This window comes from Trachypithecus francoisi, unplaced genomic scaffold (genome assembly GCF_009764315.1).
Source record: "Trachypithecus francoisi isolate TF-2019V2 unplaced genomic scaffold, Tfra_2.0 Lachesis_group13, whole genome shotgun sequence".
Taxonomy (NCBI): Eukaryota; Metazoa; Chordata; class Mammalia; order Primates; family Cercopithecidae; genus Trachypithecus; species Trachypithecus francoisi.
The window spans coordinates 106,483,936-106,505,104 of record NW_022681458.1 but is presented as its reverse complement, the minus strand read 5'-3'; the positions used below and the strand labels follow the sequence as shown (position 1 = coordinate 106,505,104).

At 37.9% G+C, this 21,169-nt stretch overlaps 1 protein-coding gene across 1 annotated transcript in view; it reads left to right on the top strand.

Annotated features, from left to right (window-relative positions):
- Nucleotides 1-21,169, top strand: part of THSD7B (thrombospondin type 1 domain containing 7B) — a 927,497-nt gene that overhangs the window by 492,624 nt on the left and 413,704 nt on the right. The window contains 1 exon segment of the mRNA XM_033231647.1: nt 18,702-18,831. Coding sequence (XP_033087538.1) covers nt 18,702-18,831 — 130 coding nt within the window.

Here is a 21,169-nt window from a genome sequence, read left to right as displayed (position 1 = left end):
AAATTAGAGTGTGATTTCCGGAGGTATTTGACTCACTGGGTTAGCTAATATGATGGTAGATTTATAAAGTGTTTAATTTATGTTACTGTAGCAAAGCCTAGAATTAGAGGTGGAGTTAAACATTAGGATCTTAATATGTCAATTTGAAACTTCAGGTTTTATAAAAACATCAAATAATTTATGTATGGTTAAAAATCAAGAAACTATTAAATTTTATCCTTAAGTGAAATAGATTGTTCATGGTTTAGACAAACAACTTTTAAGTGTCCCCTAGTAGAAAAATCAGCCCTGATAGTCTGTGAATCTCTTGAAATTGTTTTGAAATTAAGTTGCTACATATAGATGGTTCAGATAGAATATCTCTTGAATGTTATGTTTTCAATGATAAGAAATAAAATATCCAAAAATAAGTATGCTAGGAATGATAGGCTGTCTGCCTTTTGAAATCTTTCCAAGTTAAATTTAATTTGCTGATATCTAAAATATGTTTGTCGTATTGTATTTTCAGACCTTATGGAAAACCAGAGTAGGAATACAGGTCACATGAATGTGGTGACAAGTTCTGTGGCAAGTGTGTTAATTTCTAAATTGAGCCAGCAATATCCTCTCTCATTGCTGAATGACCACAATGGTTTTGAGTGGATGTTTGATCATATTTAGTTTTGCACTGAATTATATTCTGTCTTAAGCTTCTGTCTTATTTGTTCATGGGTACTGGGAAGAGCTTGACCTTTTTTGGAATCTAACAGACTTCTGGTGGACTCTTGCTATTGTCACTTTTTCGTGGTGGTTTGAATTTTAGTTAACATCTCTGAAACTATATGCTGATGTGTAACATAGATATAACATGTAATATCTGTAAGACAGCTTAACTTCATAGGATTTTCTTATCCCATGCAAAGAGACTAGCTCAGCAACAATTGCTCAGTGTGTGATAATTTTCTCCATTATGTATTTTTTTCTACCCCAAGTAAGTTGTAGGATTCATGACTATTTAAGCTCAAGCCATAAACATTATGAATTTTATCAGCAGAAGATACTTAGCACTGTGTATGTTTATGTGAGTGTGTATGTGTGTGCTTGTGTATGTGTATATGTCGTGACAGAGAGAGAGTGGGGGGCTCTCACAGTGGAACAATAATAATGTTTAATATTTAAACATTATGACCTGCTTGTGTATAATGTTATCTTACATTTTTGCCACGTAAACATGCAATGTAACATTGCAAGAATGTAAACATTGCAAGAATATGAAATAACATTATATACATTATATATGACCGACAAGGTCATATATGGTCTTGAACCTTGAAGAATTCCATCTTTTCCCATCTTTCCTTCTACCCAAAATCAGAAACAACTGAGAGTTAATCAAAGCAGAGAGAGATAAAAATATCAGCTTCTTCTCAACCCCAGAATTAGACAGGCTTTCCTACCTGGCCACAGCCTATGTTGAATAGCAAAACATTCTCCTTGGGTGAGCACAGCTGAGAAGACAGAAGAATATGTGCATTTTCTGAGCAGATGTATCCCAAGAAAGAAAAGGAGAGAGGATATCATAACAAGAAACATGTCAGTTTCTTGTTGCCAAAGTCATGATTTACATCTCCACAGGAGATGTAGGTGAGGGAGGTGTAGAGGGTTGAGGCACAAGAATCACTATGGAAGTGGATCTCCCTTCACATGCAAGACCTCATTAAGAGGACTCCACCCTTGCTGTCTGGTGCTGTGTGACTTGGCGAACTCTCACCCTAATACCTTCTACTGCCTCCTTTACTTCCTTCTAGCTGTGTTGGCCTCCTTTCTGGCCAAGCTTTTTTCCATCTCATTCAGACTTTCACTCGCTGCTCCCTCTTTCTGGGAATCTCTTCTCCTAGCATTTTGCCTGGGTGCCTTTTTCAAACTTTTCATTTTTTAAGAAACAGGGTCTGGCTTTGTCACCTAATGGAGTACAATGATGCAGTCATAGCTCGCTGCAGTCTTGAACTCCTCGGCTTAAGCCTCCTGAGCAGCTGGGACTACAGGTGCGTGCCACCACGCCTGATTAATTGTTTTTATGTTTTTAGAGGTACGGTTTCTCTATGTTGCCCAGGATGGTCTCAAACTCCTGGCCTCTAGGGGTGCCTGACCCTTGGGTGCTTTTATTCAGCACTTTGTTTTCAGTTAAAATGCCATTGCCTCAGAGAGTCCGTCTCTGACTACCCTATTTAAAAATCCCTTCTCCCTGTTTTTGTTTTTTCTTCTTCATTATTCTATATTATTTTCTCACAGCAATTATCGTTATCCCAACTAGAATGGAAGTTCCATGTCTTGTTCTCTGCTGAAACATGTTGAATGGTGGCTACCCCAAAGTAAGTGCCTAAATATTTTTTGAATGAATGATAATGGATGAGTCAGTAAACCTTTTTCTAGGGCTTACTATATATCAAGATTTATGCCAACTGCTACTTACATTAAGATGAATAAAATGAGGTTACTTTTATCACGGAGCATTAACTAGAAATTCAGGCATGCAAACACATGTTTTCTATAACAGGAATGGGTATAGGAAATTATGGAGCCAGAGAGAAGGGAGTCCTGTCACTGGGGAGGATGTGACTGAGAAGGTGAAATTGAGTAGATCAGGAGTTACCAGGTCAACATGGGATAGATGTTTACAAGTAGTAAGTAGCAGAGGAGATAGGTGTGCAGAAGCTTGGCTGTGTGAGGGTACTTTATAATTGAATGAATTACAGGTGGCAAATGATGCTTGAGATACACAACCCATATGGGGGAATGATAAGAAATAAAGAGATATGCAGGTACCCGCTCGTGAAGACTTCTACAGCGTTTGTATCTTATCTGGAATTCTGGTGGAATTTAAATGTTAACGATAGGTGTGATAAAAATCACATTTATGTTTTAGGAAAAGAAAATAGGATAGGAAATAATGAGGTGAGACGACATTGGAAACCAGTGCAAAAATTAGGGGACCATTCAATTATCTGGGCAAGAAATGAGGAAAATATGTTCTTGAATAGAAAAGGGGAATTGAAGTTATCTTCATCTGTTTTCTGTTACTTATAACAAAACACTTGAAACCGGGTAACTTATAAAGAAATAAAACTTATTTCTTACAGTTCTGGAGGCTGGGAAGGTTAAGGTTGAGGGTGTGCATTTGGTGAGAGCCTTCTTGCTCGTGGACAGTCGGCAGAGTTCCAAGGTGACACAGGGCATCACGATGAAGGGCTGATCACGTGAGCTTAGGTCTTGCTTTGTCAGCTTATAAAGCCACCGGTCCCACTCCCATGATCCATAATCCCATTAATCCATAAATAAAATCCAGTCACCTCTTAAAGGAGCCACCTCTCACTTCTGCCACATAGGGGATTCACGTTTGCCATGAGTTTTGGAGGGGGCAAATATTGAAACCATAGCAGTAGATAAGCTTACGAATTATCATAACTCAATATTGTTTAATAGCATGTCTTCATGACCTGGAGTGCACTCCATTTTTCATCCATTCATCCTGTGTAATTCACATAACTGGATGATTATGCAAACACTCTTCCATGCTCAGGGGATTTAATAGAAACAATAGTAAGCAATCAGCTGGATTTCAGCAAGGCACACATCCTTTTTAGCCACCTCTCCTGCGTGTAAGCTTTGAAGGAGTAAAATGCTTCCAAAGATCCAGGGTATCTCACAAAGTCCCCACATTCCCATCTCTTCTTATCAGGATCGGTGACAAAATATGAGGGTCCTGTGCAAAATGGGAAAATGTGGAGTTCAGTGTTCAAAAAATTATTGAGAATTTTGGGACTGTTGTCACAGAGCCCTACACCACCCCTGAGCCTGCACAGATCACCTGCCCATTCGTGATGCTGGCCCCGGTCTTTATTGCCTTTCTCTACAGGCTAAGATCCTAACTGGCTTTGAGTTTTAATTTCTGGGAAGGGTTGCCATTAACCCAGGTTATTTTATTGGATTGCATTTCTTCAGCTGAGAACATCTAAGAATTGGAGGGAATAGGACCAGGGAGAGGTTCATTTTTGTGACAGCCAGCAAAGCAGAATGCACACTCTGGACCCAGATTGCTTGGGTTCCAAACCCTCTCAACCACTTACTGGGACCTTGCATGAGGAACAGAAGCTCTCTGTGTCTCCAGTTTCTTACCTGCAGAATGGGAATGACAAGAGTAATTGTTATAGATTCTTATGAGGACTGAGTGAGTTGATTCATGTAAAGCACTTGGTAAGTGACTCACGTGGTTGAATTGTTTTTCTTATTGTTTTGAAGATTATATTCTCCATATTAAACTTTTGTGGTTACATGCAGTAAAATTATCCCCATTCAGACTGAAGCTTGTCATTTGGGGAAGAGAAATACTTAATATTAATGTAGTTGAATTTATCCAACTATGTTATGGCTTTTATTTTTTATGTTTTAAAATCCTTTTTTATCGTAAAAATACAAAGATATTAGCCTATATTTTTCTTCTGAAATTTTTACATCAAAGTCTTTACTAATGTATTTTTAATATGGTTCCAGGTAGAAATCCAATTTTGTGTGTGTGTGGCGGGGGGAAGTGGCCCTCTTTTCCTCTCATTTTCTCTCAATGATCCAGCCACACCTGTGCTGTTGCTCTGTCTGGAATTTGACTCTGGGCCTTGGCGCATAATATCTATCAGCTCTGCCTTGACTTGTGCTTCCCAAGATACTACATTAGATGACCCCCTACCTCCTTCAAGTTCTTACTCAAATATTCCCTTCTCTTTGAAGATTTTGAAATTTAAAATTGCAAAACCTTCTCTCCTGCCACCACTCCCCTGCCCCCTACCCGTCACAGGCACACATGGAAAGATACACACAGGCACGCATACCATGCTCCTTTTTTAATTTTTTTTTCTGCACAGTATTTCTTTTTTTATTTTAAGTTCCAGGATACATGTGCAGAATGTGCAGGTTTGTTACGTAGGTATACATGTGCCATGGTGGTTTGCTGAACCCATCAACCCATCATCTAGGTTTTAAACCCCACATTCATCGGTATTTGTCCTAATGCTCTCCTTCCCATGTCCCCCCCACCCCGCGACAGGCCCCAGTGCGTGTTGTTCCCCTCCCTGTGTCCATGGGTTCTCTTTGTTCAACTCCCACTTATGAGTGAGAACATGTGGTGTTTGGTCTTCTGTTCCTGTGTTAGTTTGCTAAGAGTGATGACTTCTAGCTTCATCCATGTCCCTGCAAAGGACATGATCTCATTCCTTTTTATGACTGCATAGTATTCCGTGGTGTATATGTGCCACATTTTCTTTCACCAGTCTATCATTGATGGGCATTTGGGTTGTTTCCAAGTCTTTGCTAGTGTAAATAGTGCCGTGATAAACATCATGTGCATGTGTCTTTATAGTAGAATAATGTATAATCCTTTGGGTATATACCCAGTAATAGGATTGCTGGGTCAAATGGTATTTCTGGTTCTAGATCCTTAAGGAATCACCACACTGTTTTACACAATGGTTGAACTAGTTTACACTCCCATCAACAGTGTAAAAGCATTCCTATCTCTCCACAGCCTAGCCAGTATCTATTGTTTCTTGACTTTAATAATTGCCATTCTGACTGGCATGAGGTGATATCTCATTATGGTTTTGATTTGCATTTCTCTAATGATCAGTGATGATGAGCTTTTTTTATATGTTTTTTGGCCACATAAGTGTCCTTTTGACAAGGGTCTGTTTATATCCTTTGCCCACTTTTTGATGGGGTTGTTTTTTTTCTTCTAAATTTGTTTACATTGCTTGTAGATTCTGGATATTAGACTTTTGTCAGTTGGGTAGATTGCAAAAATTTTCTCCCATTCTGTATGTTGCCTGTTCACTCTGATGCTAGTTCCTTTTGCTGCTTGGCACAGTATTTTTTTGCACAGTATTTAATTACTATATGAAACACTAAATGTTTAGCTTATTTATTTTCAAATTGCCTTTCTCCCTCTACTAGAATGAAAAGTCCTTGAAGTCAGGAATAATTTATTTTGTTTGGTCATAGCTTCAATTTCTAGAGTGGTATCCTCTCTTTAGAATATTTCAATATTCTTCTTCTAGAACTCAAAGCACCTATAAATAGTTCTTATCTTGGGCTTTCTTTATTTGTGTGTGCGTGTGTTTGTGTGTATGTGTGTGTGTTGGAGATTGTAGGTTTTGACTCCTTTTTCCTGATGTATCAAGTAAATCCCAGGCTCTCACCATCAGTGACGGAGGAATTTTCCCAAGGGCCAGTGCTCCAAACTGTCTTCTGACTTTAATGCTTTTTTAGGCATGGATTTATAAAACACTTTAAAAACATTTCAAAGAGAATTGAAGGGGAAACAAAAGTAAAAGGAGAAGGAACTTACAGGACATATCAACAAATTATAGCCCAAATAATGATTGGGTATTCATTAGTATTTTAAGAGAATTTGTATAAGTATGTATATTACTCTGATATTAAAAAGTTTTAAAAAGTTATTGTCTTTTAAATATATTCTGAAATATTTGCAAGTAAATACTGTGCTTTCTGAATTTTTTTGAAGTAGTCTGCGTAGTGTGTGGCATGGGTATAGATGAAACAAGGTAGGCCATATACTGATGGTTATGGAAGCTGGCATATGTGAACTCTGGGTTCATTTGATTTGCTTAAACATTTCTTAAAAAGGTAACAATTGGCCAGGCATGGTAGTTCATGCCTGTAATTCCAGCACTTTGGGAGGCCAAGGTGGGAGGATTCCTTGAGCCCCGGAGTTGGAGATGAGCCTGGACAACAAAGGGCAACCTTGTCCTACAAAAAACAAATAATAATTAGGCAGGTGCAGTGGCACACTCCTGTAGTCCCAGCTACTCTGGAGGCTGAGGTGGGAGGATTGCTTGAGCCTAGGAAGTTGAGGATGCAGTGAGTTATGATCTTGCCACTGCATTCCAGCCTAGGTGACAGAGTGAGACCCTGTCTCAATAAATAAATAAATAAACAAACCTTTCAGGAGAGGTTTTCTAGACATGCAGTTTCCTATATTATTGGAAGCTAATGTCTCCATCTTCTCATTCAGAAGAAAAATGTGTTTTAAATGACTATATGGTAATTCAGTCATTTTTTTTCACTCATTCATTCTTTTATTTGTTCAACAATTATTTATTAATGCCTACCAGGTTTATTTTATTTTTATGTATTTGATTTTGTAGATATGCGGGTCTTGCTATGTTGCCTAGGCTGGTCTCAAACTCATGGGCTTGAGCAATCCTGCCACCTCAGCCTTGCAAAGTGCTGAGATTACAGGTGTAAGCCACCTCGCCTGGCCCTTACTAGACTTTAAGCACTACAGTGTCAACACAGGCTCACTGTTCAAAGACAGGTAGTCAAAAAGACAACGGGATGCAACAGAGTTCTTTGTGGAGGTTTAGGAACATGAGAAGAGGGCTGCTTAGGTGAGGGTGGAAAAGACTTCTTGAAAGTGGTGACCCTCTGCTCAGTCTCAAAGGAAGTACAGGGGTCATCTAGAAGAAGAAAGAAGAAATATGCTTAACCTCTCCTGCATGCTGACCTGTCTCCCAACTAACATTTTTACATGCTGACTAGATGCCAAACCCTGAACTAGCTACTTGATATTTCATTACCTGATTATTCTTCTTCAAAGCCCTCAAATAAAATGTTCTTATTATTGCCCTTTGAGGTACTGAGAGAGAAGTAATTTTTCTAGGTTCACAGACCTTGGGCTCCAGGTTTACTAATTCTAAAAAGTCACATTATTTCATCAACATAAAGCCAAAAGAGAAATTTTGAACGCTAGTGACCATGTTGACACTGCAAAAGTAATGACAGCAATACAAGCATTAACATGTACCTTATGCATAAAAGAGGTAATTAAGAGTGTTTGTCTACCGTGCGCTAAAATATATGGTTAAAAATGAAAAGCCTAATTTTAATTAGTTTGTATTCACAGAGTTATTTTTCCTTAGTCATGTTTTACAACCACCTCCAAAACAAAAATTTTAATATCACAACTGATATTTAATATTTAATTATTTATTTAATGTCTGAGTAATTTCCCTCACCTTAACATTTAGGAAAACCAATGTTTCTATCATGAGCGTCCATATGAAGAGACCACCAAGCAGGCTTTGTGTGAGCAATAAAACTTTTTAATCACCTGGGTGCAGGCGGGCTGAGTCCGAAAATAGAGTCAGCGAAGGGAGATAAGGGTGGGGCTGTTTTATAGGATTTGGGTAGGTAAAGGAAAATTACAGTCAAAGGGGAGTTGTTCTGTGGTGGCATGAGTGGGGGTCACAAGGTGCTCAGTGGGGGAGCTTTTTGAGCCAGGATGAGCCAGGAAAAGGATTTTCACAAGGTAATGTCATCACTTAAGGCAAGGACTGGCCATTTTCACTTCTTTTGTGGTGGAATGTCATCAATTAAGGTGGGGGCAGGGCATTTTCACTTCTTTCATGATTCTTCAGTTATTTCAGGCCATCTGGGCACATACATGCAAGTCACAGGGGATGCGATGGCTTGGCTTGGGCTCAGAGGTCTGACAGTTTCCATATAGGCCCATCACGGAAGGGACATTGAGAAAAGTTTGTCAGAAAGAAAAAAAAAAAAGCCCAGGATTTTTGTGTTTGAGCCATAGTGAGTGATGGGCAGAACATGGCCAACTCCCTAACAGCAAATGGTCCAGTGATACACTTCACCGTCCTGTGAGAGCTGAGGATGCAGGGACCTAGTGGTGCTATCTGTGCCCTTTCTGAGTCGTGTCCTCACTCTGCTAGCTTCTCTCTCAAGCTATCAGCGCAATGGTCGGCCTGAATAGCATTCTTAAGGACATAAAGCTTTTATAGAGTGGGGCAACATGAATTGTTTTAAAGCAGTTTTCAGATATATAGTTCAATATTCATGCCTAACAATGATGACAGCATCTTCAGCTTCAATTCCAGCAGTATTTTTTCAGCTTATATCTTAGATGACATTTGTACCCATCAAAACCTGTCTGTATCCCACATAGTATGGTGTTTCAGTGTATTTCAGTCTTAATGCTGATGGAATGCAACACATTAGGGGACCCTGTTGTAACAAGCAGCTGCAGTCACTTCCTCTGCTAAAATGAAAGGGGTCAGGATTTGGGAAATAAATAAATAAATAAATAAATACATAAATAAATAAATCTCTGTCCATTTCATAACACATTGACAGGAAGAAAAGACAAGTGCAACTTATCATTATAGATGTTGTTATTAACCTTCCTTGTTTATACTGCACATTTCCAATTATACCCATTATGATGGACTTAGCTAGAGGGCAGGTCGCGTTTTTTAAATGGGTTGAGAGCAGTAGTGGTTTAGCTAGTGTTCATTTGTTTTCTATTGCATGGCTAAGCATGCTGTATGGTCTTTTTCCTGTTTTACATATTGGATGCATAAGAAACTCTGCTTTAATTGTGCTAAATTGGTGGTTCTCCTCCCTGGGAATTTTTTAAAACATGCTAATACTTGAGCTCCACCCATCAGGGATTGTCATTTAATTGGTTTGGGTTTCTAAGAGGAGGGTGGGATACTAGGAATTTGAGAAAGCATCCCTGAGATTCTGATATGCAGCTGGAATTAAACACAAGGAGATCAGCTATGGATGACTTCAGTTGTGATATGTAGAGACTAAGGAAGGGCAGACTCAAAGTGGGTCACTATTTGATAAGATTAGTTCTCTCTAAATTGGAGATGTTTTAAGAACAGCAGTGGTCGGGGATAGAAAGCCGAGGATATTGGAAGGAGTCCTTGGAAATTAGAACTGTGGCCTGGGCTTCTGAGTGTGTTGTGTCTACTACAGGAAGTTTATATTTGCCTTGACTCTTATCCTGGATAGTTTGTGCAGATATAAACATGAATTGCTCTTTCTTAAGTCTATACAAAGGGCTTTCATATAAAAAATTTCAAGTTCACTATATATATATATAAAGTATATACACATACACATATATATAGCATTTGAAAAAAACTTTAAATCCCACTTAATTAAGCATTCCTAGCAGCTGTCCTGTGAATTGTCTCAGCAGTATTACCCATATAGGACAAGTAAGAAAATTGAAGTTCTGAAAGGTTAAATGCCTTGCCCAGGGTCATATAGCAATTCAGTAATGAGCTGGGATTAGAAATCAGAGCCCTGAAGGTCTTGTCTGTTGTCAGATCCATTGAATTTGGCTTCTGCTGCAAAATGAATGATGATTATAAAAATTTAAGAATATAGAGTACATTTTTTTCAGGCAGTATTTCAAAATGAAAGAAGTATATGGATATCCTGAAGCTTATTTTTAACATTCCTGGAAAGTTTAACAGAAAAGCTTTGCAATTTTGCCTAATTTCATTTATATATAGATAGATAGAGTCTTTAGCTCAGTGTTCATTTTGAAGTACTTCAAGATTTAAGCTGGGAGGGAATTTTAGGGGAAGATGCTGCTGTTGATGTATCTGCTCTGTATATGGAACACCAAGATGAATAGGAAGGAAGTATATAAAACCTTCCTACTCATAGTTCTACTAGGGCCTTGCATTTTTTTTAACCACTTAAGCCTGCATTTCTCCTTGAACAAAGAGAGAACATTGATGGATTTGGATAATAAATACAAAGTTCATATTATCGTTTCTGAACTCCTATAAAACTAAAGAGATCTTTTACGTTATTATCTATCTGTCAAGTTTCACTTCTGCTGCACTGGGTAGATTTAATAATGCATGTATGTACATTTAAGCATAACACCAGCACCTAGTTGAGTTGCCTACATATAGCAGGTACCTCACAAATATTTATTAATGATGACAGCACTGTATATGGTAAATGCTTCACTCTGATAACTCAGAGTCACAGATTTAAAGGTGAATAAACAGGCTGCCTAATATTGTACTGCCATCTTTGTCTGTCACTAGTATTGACTTAGAAACTGCCTTCTTTTTGTTTTTGTTTTTTTTGTTTGTTTGTTTGTTTTTGAGATGGAGTCTCGCCCTGTTGCCCAGGCTGGAGTGCAGTGGCACAATCTCGGCTCACTGCAAGCTCTGCCTCCCAGGTTCATGCCATTCTCCTGCCTCAGCCTCCTGAGTAGCTGGGACTACAGGTGCCCACCACCACGTCTGACTAATTTTGTGTATTTTTAGTAGAGACAGGGTTTTACCTTGTCAACCAGGATGGTCTCAATCTCCTGACCTCATGATCCACCCACCTCAGCCTCCCAAAGTGCTGGGATTACAGGCGTGAGCCACTGCGCCCAGCCAGAAACAACCTTCTCAATGACACTTTGGAATTTTTTCCAAGTCCAAGTTGTTTTCTCCTCATATTAATGCTCCTTCTTGAATAAATGCTAAGTCTCTTCAGTTTTATAGCATCCATTTGTGATGTTTCTGCTATAGTAACACATACAGAGTAGCTATGGTTATTTTGAGGTAAGTCTTATACTCTCTTCCCATTAAATTTTAATTCAGTGTTTCACAAACAAGTTTGTTGAGGGACACAAAACAACCTCCTTCGAATGTTTGAACGATGCCAGCAGAATTCTGTATCAAGAAATAAAAAGGTCCAGTGATCCTGTTGAGTAGATAATTTTAAGAATAGCAGTGCAGTCAGTCTACTTTTTCCACACATTTGAAATGCAATCCTATGCTGGAATTAGAAATAAAATGTACATGTTTCTTATTATACATGCACATGGGGGTGATAGTCTTTTGAATGATCATATAATGTTTCATACAAACCAAGACATTTATGAGAGTGAATGGAGGAGTTATTATTATTTAAGCTAGGATAATAGGTATTAGCTAAAATTGCCCTGAGAGAGCAGGATGTTTGACCATCCTAGTCATTCCTCTCCAATAATATGAGAAAATAGTTGTAGGTACTAATTGCCTTGCAATTGTAGTTTAATTTACCAGGAACATGGAATGGTTTTAAGCCATTCATTGTCTGCTCCTAGATGTACAAAACAGGAATGAGACTCAGTTCCGAATGGAAAGCTGATTTGTCACTTTTTTTCTTTGTCTAAATTACAGAAAATTTAACTATTGAAACTTTTCTTCTATTTTTTAAAATGTTTCTTTTCTTTCATGAACTCCCATTATGCTAGAGAAAATTCCTTGTACGTGGCAAGGTGTACACGCATCACATGCAGTATCTCATGTAATCCTAAAAACTTAGCTGGCCTGTTTTACAACTTAGGAAGTTGAGGCTTAGCAAGGTCAAAGAAATAACCTAAAGTCTAACAGGTGTTAGGGTTGCAACTCAACCCTAGGAAGTATTTAATGTGAGACTGTTAATGTGATATTAATCTTCAAAAGCATTGGTGTCATCCTTTTGCTTCAATCTTTGTGAGAGAGGAATCACCAGGATGGGTTCAGTTTTGTTTTTGAGTGGTGAGTTGTATATATAAGTGAAGAGGAGGAAAGAGAACTTCAGAGTGAGAACCAGGAGTTATAAAGTGGTAGGCCTGGAACAGTAGTGGTGCTGTGAAGTATAATAGACCACTGATACTTAATGAGTAATAGAAATATTTGAGAAACAAGGGAAACCTCTAAAGGTTAATTTTTAAAATCTCTTAGAATTCTGCAAGTTGCTGCTAGATTAACTGCCATGCACTGCTGGTGCATGACTATCCTTCATCTACTCTGCACCTATGCTTGCCTCTAGCAGTGCCCCCAATTTCCTGGCCACACATTCGTCTCCAACCCTGCCTCTCCCATCAGCCAGTGCCTATGTTCACTCCTGTTCTACTATCTATTTGCTGTCCCTCTACTCTTACATTTTAGATTAGTTGGAAACTTAGTGAGTCAGTTCTTTATTTTAACTCATTAATCGAATAACCCTGACATCAGGGCTCAGCATTCATGACACTGATTCAGTGTGATGTGCCCCAGCCTACCTAGCTGCAAATCACCCAAAGGGTCTCTTTACATACTTATTTCTTCTCTCTTTGCTATATCATCTTTCTGGAAAAGAAGAGTGTAGACCTTCACAAAGAATCTATAAACATCTCTCAATGTTTGTAGCCCATTCATATGCTTTCTATGATAAATATGTTTCTTAATCTTTGAGTCACCATCTTCTCTAAATGTTACTTCTTTTGACTATAATTAATAGCAAGTTTAATTATACCTGATGACTTAGTGATGATAAAATATGCATAAATCGAAACTGAATTTAAACTAGTTATTAGTCATAATCATGCTTGAGCAATTGTTCATGTTGGCAAACAGGCACTTTAATTTATTGTTATTTTTCATAGGCCTAATGAGGTCGGAAACATCACTCACAGAAGCTTACAAACATGGCACTTTTTTAGCACTGAAATCTTCTGTAAGCGAGTGCTATTGAAAAATTGCTTAGAAGGGAATAAGTATTCCTTTAGAATAACAGAAGGACAGTGATGTAAACCACCTCCCCCCACACCCCTACCCCCGAATGCTCCCTCTTTCCCTTCATCATACTATAAAGTCTCTTTTAGTGGAAATATCATGGGCCTAAATGTCTGCCTAGCACAGTTTTAACTCTAGCTAGGTGATTTTTGGGAAATTATTTACTTCTTCCACCCTTCATTTTCTTACCTGTAAAAAGGGAATAATGATAAGAAGTGATAATAATAAAATAAGGCATATGCATACGTAAAATGCCCAGACGTGGATCTGACATAGATTAAGATGGTAATTCCTAGAAACATTTAATATGTTTTATACACATAGGTGATCTAAATGTAGTCCAGTGGCAAAGCCACGATCCTCCCATCTCTATAGCTACTTCCCCAAATCACTTTTTCTTCAATATTCAATGGAAAAGGAGGTGTTGTTTGACATCACTCTGAGAGCTACTACTTGGCCTTTCCCCATCTTCTCTTATCTGGCTTCAAATCATGATACTGGAGGCTGCCTCAGACTCCACTTCTTTTGTTGCTAGTTACCTTTTGGATTTCTGGAATTATTGTTCTCCCTTGATATAGTCCTCATGCTGGCTTCAAAATGAAGTGAAATTCTTACAGGAAAGGGATATGGATCCAGACCATAAGAGATGATTCTTTATTTGATTTTGTTTTATTTATTTAATTTAAGCTCTAGGGTACATATGCACAACATGCAGGTTTGTTACACAGGTATACATATGCCATGTTGGTTTGCTGCACCCATCAACTCATAATTTATATTAGGTATTTCTCCTAATGCTATCCCTCCCCCAGGCCCTCACCCCTCGACAGGCCCTGGTGTGTGATGTTCCTCACCCCATGTCCAAGTGTTCTCATTGTTCAGTTCTCACCTATGAGTGAGAACATGTGGTATTTAGTTTTCTGTCCTTGTGTTAGTTTGCTGAGAATGATGGTTTCCAGCTTCATCCATGTCCCTGCAAAGGACATGAACTGATCCTTTTTTATGGCTGCATAGTATTCCATGGTGTATATGTGCCACATTTTCATAATGCAGTCTATCATTGAAATCTCATGCAAGAAAGAATTCAGGACAAGTCCATAGAGTAAAGTGAAAGCAAGTTTATTAAGAAAGTAAAGGAATGAAAGAATGACTACTTCGTAGACAGAGCAGCCCAGAGGGCTGATGACTGCCCATTTTTATGGTTATTTCCTGATGATATGCTCAACAAGGTGGGGATTATTCATGCCTCCCCTTTTAAGACCATGTAGGGTAACTTCCTGATGTTGCCATGGCATCTGTAAACTGTCATGGAGCTGGCTGGAGGGTAGCAGTGAGGATGACCAGAGGTCTTTCTTGTGGCCATCTTGGTTTCGGTGGGATTTAGCTGGCTTCTTTACTGTAGCCCATTTTATCAGCAAGGTCTTTATCACCTATATCTTATGCTGACCTCCAATCTCATCCTGTGACTTAGAATGCCTTAACCATCTGGGAATGCAGCCCAGTAGACCTCAGCCTTATTTTACCCAGCCCCTATTCAAGTTGGAGTTGCTCTGGTTTAAATGCCTTGGACAAAAATGAGAAAATCATTGACTGCTCTATCCCAAGTGTACACCGCCTGCCCTTGAGCTTCCCACAACACCACTTAAGTCTGTTGTGTGTAAAGGATTCTGCTATAGGTTTGACCATAATTTGAGGCATTTACATCATAAGGAGAGGAAAATTCTTTAAAATTGAATGCTATATATGTCCATTGCAAAGTTCAAGGAAAGAGAGAGAGAGAGAGGGAGGGAGGGAGAGACGGAGGAGGGAGGGAGGGAGGGGGAGAGAGAGAGAGAGAGAGAAAGAAAGAAAAAGAAAGAAAGAAAGAAAGAAAGAGAGAGAGAGAGAAAGAAAGAAAGACTCTTAACAGGTAGTTCACCCATCTCTGGTGTTGTTTCTCTAGCTCAGGATCATCCCTTAACTCTCTCTCTCTCTCCAAAGGCATACATTTTTCTTCACTTATGCACAGTGGTGATCAGTTTCTCCTCTGGAAAATCTTACTTCGATACTAAATGTTGATTTTCACTGGAGGATCTATCCTTTTCAACGTCCACCCGAATATCTGTAGGGCATGAAAGTCAGTGCAACTATTTTTCTCAAACTTTAGATTATTTTACCTGGAGTCGCACCATAAAGGCAGACTACTTCAGCGTGTGGTGTGTATCATATGTATATGGTGTGTGCATGTGCATGTTTAGTGTAAAGGGAGAAGTATTGATCCATGCTGTATACGTAGTCTCCCTTAGGGTTTCTCTCTCCGTGTGAGGTGAAGGCATTCCTTTCATTTTTTTCTATTGTTTTCAATCTTTATTTACAAACTCCTAAGATAATATTTGGACAAAACACACATACACACAAACCCACACTCAAGTAAACATTCTAAAGCTAAACAGTACAGTATAGGCTAAACAGAGATAGTACAGTATAACTGGTATTAATTGGGAGTAGGCGAAGAGACTTTTTCCTAAAGGCATAATTATTTACAAAAGATTTTTCCCGCCCAAGTAAAGATAGCTTTTTATATTATTATGAGGCAGACCTGTCTTGGCAACCCTCTTTTTCTTTTTAAGCGTTTATTTCTGAACTCCTCACGGAACCTTAACTACATTTAAAAAGGGGCCAATTACAACATCTATTCTTTCAAATAGCAGCATCTCTCCTTTGACTTTATTGGCATGTTCTGCCAGGAAAGAGGTAGCCCACTCAAATGGGGCAACTGAGGAAGATTTAATGAAGGGACTATTTACAAAGGAATAGGAAGTGTTAAGGTAGACTTACAGGGTATGATGGTTTAGTACCTGGGCTAGTGAAAGTTAAGAGCCATAAAGTTGATGGAGGGAGAAACATTTAGTGGAATGAAAGAAAAGTATTTAATAGCTATAAGCAAATGCCTCTCCATAGGAACTGTGGCTTTCGTTAGAGGTAGGGAGATAACTTGAGGCAATACAGAGGATGGAATCTGGTGGAATAAATGCCTTCATGTCTCTATCTCTTCATTTGCCCTTTTATTCTTTTCTTTTGTGTGTCCCATCCCCCCATTGGCAAAGGCCAAACAGAAACCAATAAGGCAGGGGGCCACCAATGCAGCCCACCTATGGGTATAAAGCAGGTTAAAGCAGGACAAAGGGGATCTTGGGGAACAGATGGAAAAGATCCTGTACATCTCCTTAACTTCCAGTTCAAAGTCATGAGATGTGCGAAGTTGTTGGTCTCTCCTCCTTCTGAGAATCTCATTTAAAATGATAGGAAAGGAATTTTAAAAGCCCTAATTCCTTCTCAAAAACAAAAGGAGAGGACCATTAGTGGAGGGGAGATCTTTATGGATGACAGAACATTAATGGGTGAGACCAAAAAGTAGAGAAATTGATGACATGACATTGTGAGCCATGACCTAATGTAGCAGGAAGGTGGTTGGTGGCAGGGAGAAAGCTCCTCTACCCAAGAGGACTATGCCGAGCTGTGGTGACTGGTCTGATGGAGGACAGGAGTGAGGGGTAGGACTTAAAAAAATATGGGTTATTAAGTAACCAGTAGAGGCATAAAAATAGCAACATCATTATCAAAGATTGAAAGATGGTACAAAGTAAATTGTCAATTACTGCAGAAAGTCAATACGTAATGTCTGAAGTTCATAAATCAAGAAGTAATGACATAAGCATAGTATTTATAGATTTGGAGGTAACCATAGAAAAATTAAATACAGAAGCAGTTGAAAGTGTTCCTTCTGAAAAGCAAGACAGAGAGTAAGGAAGCTTTCATAGTGGGTGAGTTGCTTCTCACTGTGAGTCTTCTAGTATTCATGATTTTTTAAAAATGCATATATAATTTTAATAAATTCTTATTTCATTGTACTGGCTTTCTGTAAGTTAACATCTTGATATGGGTAGGTCCATTATTTGTACCAAACCTACCAGTTGATTCCATCTTTGCCTACACTGTCTTTTCTCTCCATTCTTTAAAACCCTCACTGTGCTCCTCCCTCTCTCCCACCTTCCCCATGTGCTCACACCCAGAGCCATACTCACATACCTTCCTTCTGAATGTAGTTAATTACATGTCTGTCTTTGTAAATAAATGCCTTGCACTCTTACATCTCAGTGCCTTTCTTCAAAGTGTTTCCTTGGCCTGAATGGCTTCATTCATATATATATGCATATATATGATTTCATTCATATATATGCACATATATGATTTCATTCATATATGTGCATATATATGATTTCATTCATATATATATATATATATGATTTTTTTCTATTTAACCATCAAGGCCCTCAAAGCAGATAAAAATCTGTCTCCTTCATGAGACCTCTTTGGTTGCCAAATTCTAAAATGATTTCTGTTTCTTCTATACCTACCTAACCCTGTGTCACTCTCTGACACTGCTCACACTGCAGTGTCTTCTAACTAGTTGTGTATATGTCTGCCCCTTTTCTTTTTGCTTAATTGTAAGGTCTGTAGGTCAGAGATTTGTGTCTGTATTTATAGTGCAAATAGTCTATCTTCCACATAGACTATTTCAACTATTTCAATTTCAATAGTAATTGAAATAGTTGCTAGGCACTTTAATGATAATTGATTTTTGTTGTTGGTGTTGATTCAGAAGGCATCTAAAGATTGTGAAATGAGTACCTCAACACATTAACGTGAACATCAGTTTTTTTTTGTTGATGTTCCTATTAATACTTCTCAGCAAAACCCTGAAGTAAACAATATTTTGTTCTTTCCCAATTTTAGTGCCTCTTCCCTAAATTCCAATTATATACATATGGTTATAAGGTTATGAGGTTATAAAGAATAAGAAATCTAATAAACTAATATCCATAAATTAGTTACTAATATATTAATTATTATAGGTATGTTTTGTTTGCATTATAAAAAGTGGCCTGGATGGAGAAATCCCTTACTCAAGGGACTGAGTTGCTAATAATAAAACACCAGCGATTTCAGCTGTTGTTTGGAGATCAAAGAGGACTTCTGGGGCCCCTCTGATCATGTCAAAAAAGTTTTATGCCATTGGCAAGGTAGATTCTAATTAAACATATTAAGACAGTGGGAAATAATTATATTTGAAATCACCATTGTTAAGTATTGTGTGTTTATTTCATAAAAGTAAGATGGAGTGTTAACTCTTGGTCTTTGCTTGTTATTGTCATTCCCAGGTTGACTTTCCACATGTGCTTACTTTATCTCTCTCTCAGTTGCTACCTGGGTTTTGATCTACATCAACATAAAAGGGCACTATTTAATTTTCTTTTTCCTTTACTTCAGGAAATGCCACAATAAAACAGTCTCGATACAGAATCATCATCCAAGAAGCAGCCAGTGGAGGCCAGGAATGCCCAGATACCTTATATGAGGAGAGAGAGTGTGAAGATGTCTCCCTGTGTCCTATATATCGGTAAGTAGTTAACTTTTAAAATTATCATTAGACCTACTACAAATTATAATCTATTTTCTTTCATATAATATATGGTCATTTGGTGAAAAATAAGAAGTAAGAGGGGATCTGGGATTTACATATCTTCAAATACTTTACTATTCTTACCCTCTTATCTGGAACATATTTGGGAGGAGTAGAGAATATGAAAGTCTAATTAACAGGGGGGAAAGGAAGCATGTTTGACCGTAAGTGAGCTGCTTGACTTACGCCACCAAGCAATCCATTTTCAGGATCATGTTCGAAAGAGATTCAGGATGAGGTTGTTATGGTTGTTATCTGGGGGCTGGGAGAAGGAATACACACCACACACACATACACACACACACACACACACACACACACACACACGCAGGAGGTAACTTACCTTCATTCTATTGTTCTCATCCTAACATCTTTAGTCAAGAATTAAGAGCAAATTTGTACTCCCTTGTTTATTTTAATTAAAAATGTTTTTGGTTCTCAATTTTTGTGATACACAATTTCAGAAACCATTCAATTAGAAAAAAAAAGTTTAACTTATGGATAAAATTTTTTATTACAAAAAGAAAATGAATAACTTTTAAACTATATATGTTCCCTGTATATTCCCTCTTGGCAAATTAGTGTTTACTATTGATAAAAATAATACTTGAGGTTTCTTTGCTTACTCACAAACTTCCCCCCTTTTAACACCTGACAATTTTAAATCTGATTGAAATGCTACTTTAAAGTGTATTGGGAATAAATTCAATCTCTATGGGGTTTTACTGATTTGTGAAAATAATCCGTGGTCTTAAAAATAATATGGGTTTTATCAGCACACTTAAAAATGCCTTCAGCAAAAATGTCCCATGTTTCTGCTAATTATTTGAGAAACTAAACTTAAAGCTGTGAAATTCAAGGGCTAATTATTTGAGAGAGTACAAGTTATTTCCTTTTTTTAAAGAAGAAAGATATTGTGAAGAAGTCTAAATTACTATTGATTTTATCGTCCTTTACTTTCATTGTTTTTATCCTATGACCAGTTTTGGGAGGATGTAAATAAACACTGGGAACATGCCCAGACTCCCATTTTTTTCTCATTAACCACAGGGCCATTGTGGAAACACTGTCAATATTCATCCTTTTGTACAATGTCTAAATATTGAAACTTCTGAGCCCAGCAAAAGAGCTCTCAAGGAAGGTATCCAAATGAAAAAAAAATAGCCAAATCAAATATTATTAGACGTTTTTATGAACCCAGGGTTGTTATAATCAGACAAAATCAAAAAAAAAACTGTTAGTGGGATCTTCCATTTCTTTGTCCACTCATTTTACTCTCCCATTGCACTTCAATTTAGCTACTTGTGTTTGAGCTAGTTGCTGTCAATGACCTCCTGCCTTGTTCCCCAAAAATCAGTTCTACTGTGTATGAATTGGATCATTGTGCCATTTTTCCTGATGCGTAGTTCAAAATGTATCCAAGTTATCAGCATGAATCTCTGCTCCTTCATGAAACATCCTTGAATTTTGAGTGATATAGTTCCAATTTAGATTTTGCTTTCCCCTTTATTGGTATGTTACGGAGGAAATTGTCTTAGGAAGTGAGTTAACATAGGATTTTATCATTCTCTTCTGATTCTTCTTTCTGAATCCATTAAGGTGATATATTCACATGTTTACCAAATTAAAACAATCAAAATGCCTATTTAATCTGTCATGTGAATTTGAACTTCTCTCAGTACATTCAGTAGATAAGACAGCACGGACAACTTTATCCCTATGTAGAATTGGCAATAAGATGTTGCCAAGAGGATGTGGCTGAATATCCAGAGACAGGACTGGCAACTGGCCTGTCCTGACTTGCACAGCCTGGGACAAATCATGTAACCTCTCTGAACCTGGGTTTATCATCTTAAAATTGAAAGTTTAGTAAAGGAATTCCAAAAATTTCTTTCCTCCATTTCAGTCTATTCACCAAGGTAAAGGACATTGAACTCCTCGGTCTCACTTTGGTCAAGAAAGCCTATGTAAACTCAATTTAAGGAAATTAAATGACTGAATGACATATTTTAGTTCAAAAGTTGGACTAAAATCCCTTACCTTTTGGCTTCTGTATCTTGGAATCATGTGGAATGTGTCTGTTCATGTATAAAGTAAATTTATAACAGTCTAAAATTAATAGATGCTTTCTTTAAATGTAACAGGTTTCCTGTTTAGCTGTTTCCTGATTTTTTCCCCCCAACTCTTCAGCTATTCCCATTATGAAGGCCACTTGAATGAGGTCAATGATGTTTTGCTTAATGTTTCTCTTTCCTTTTTTGAAGTAGTTCTCTTA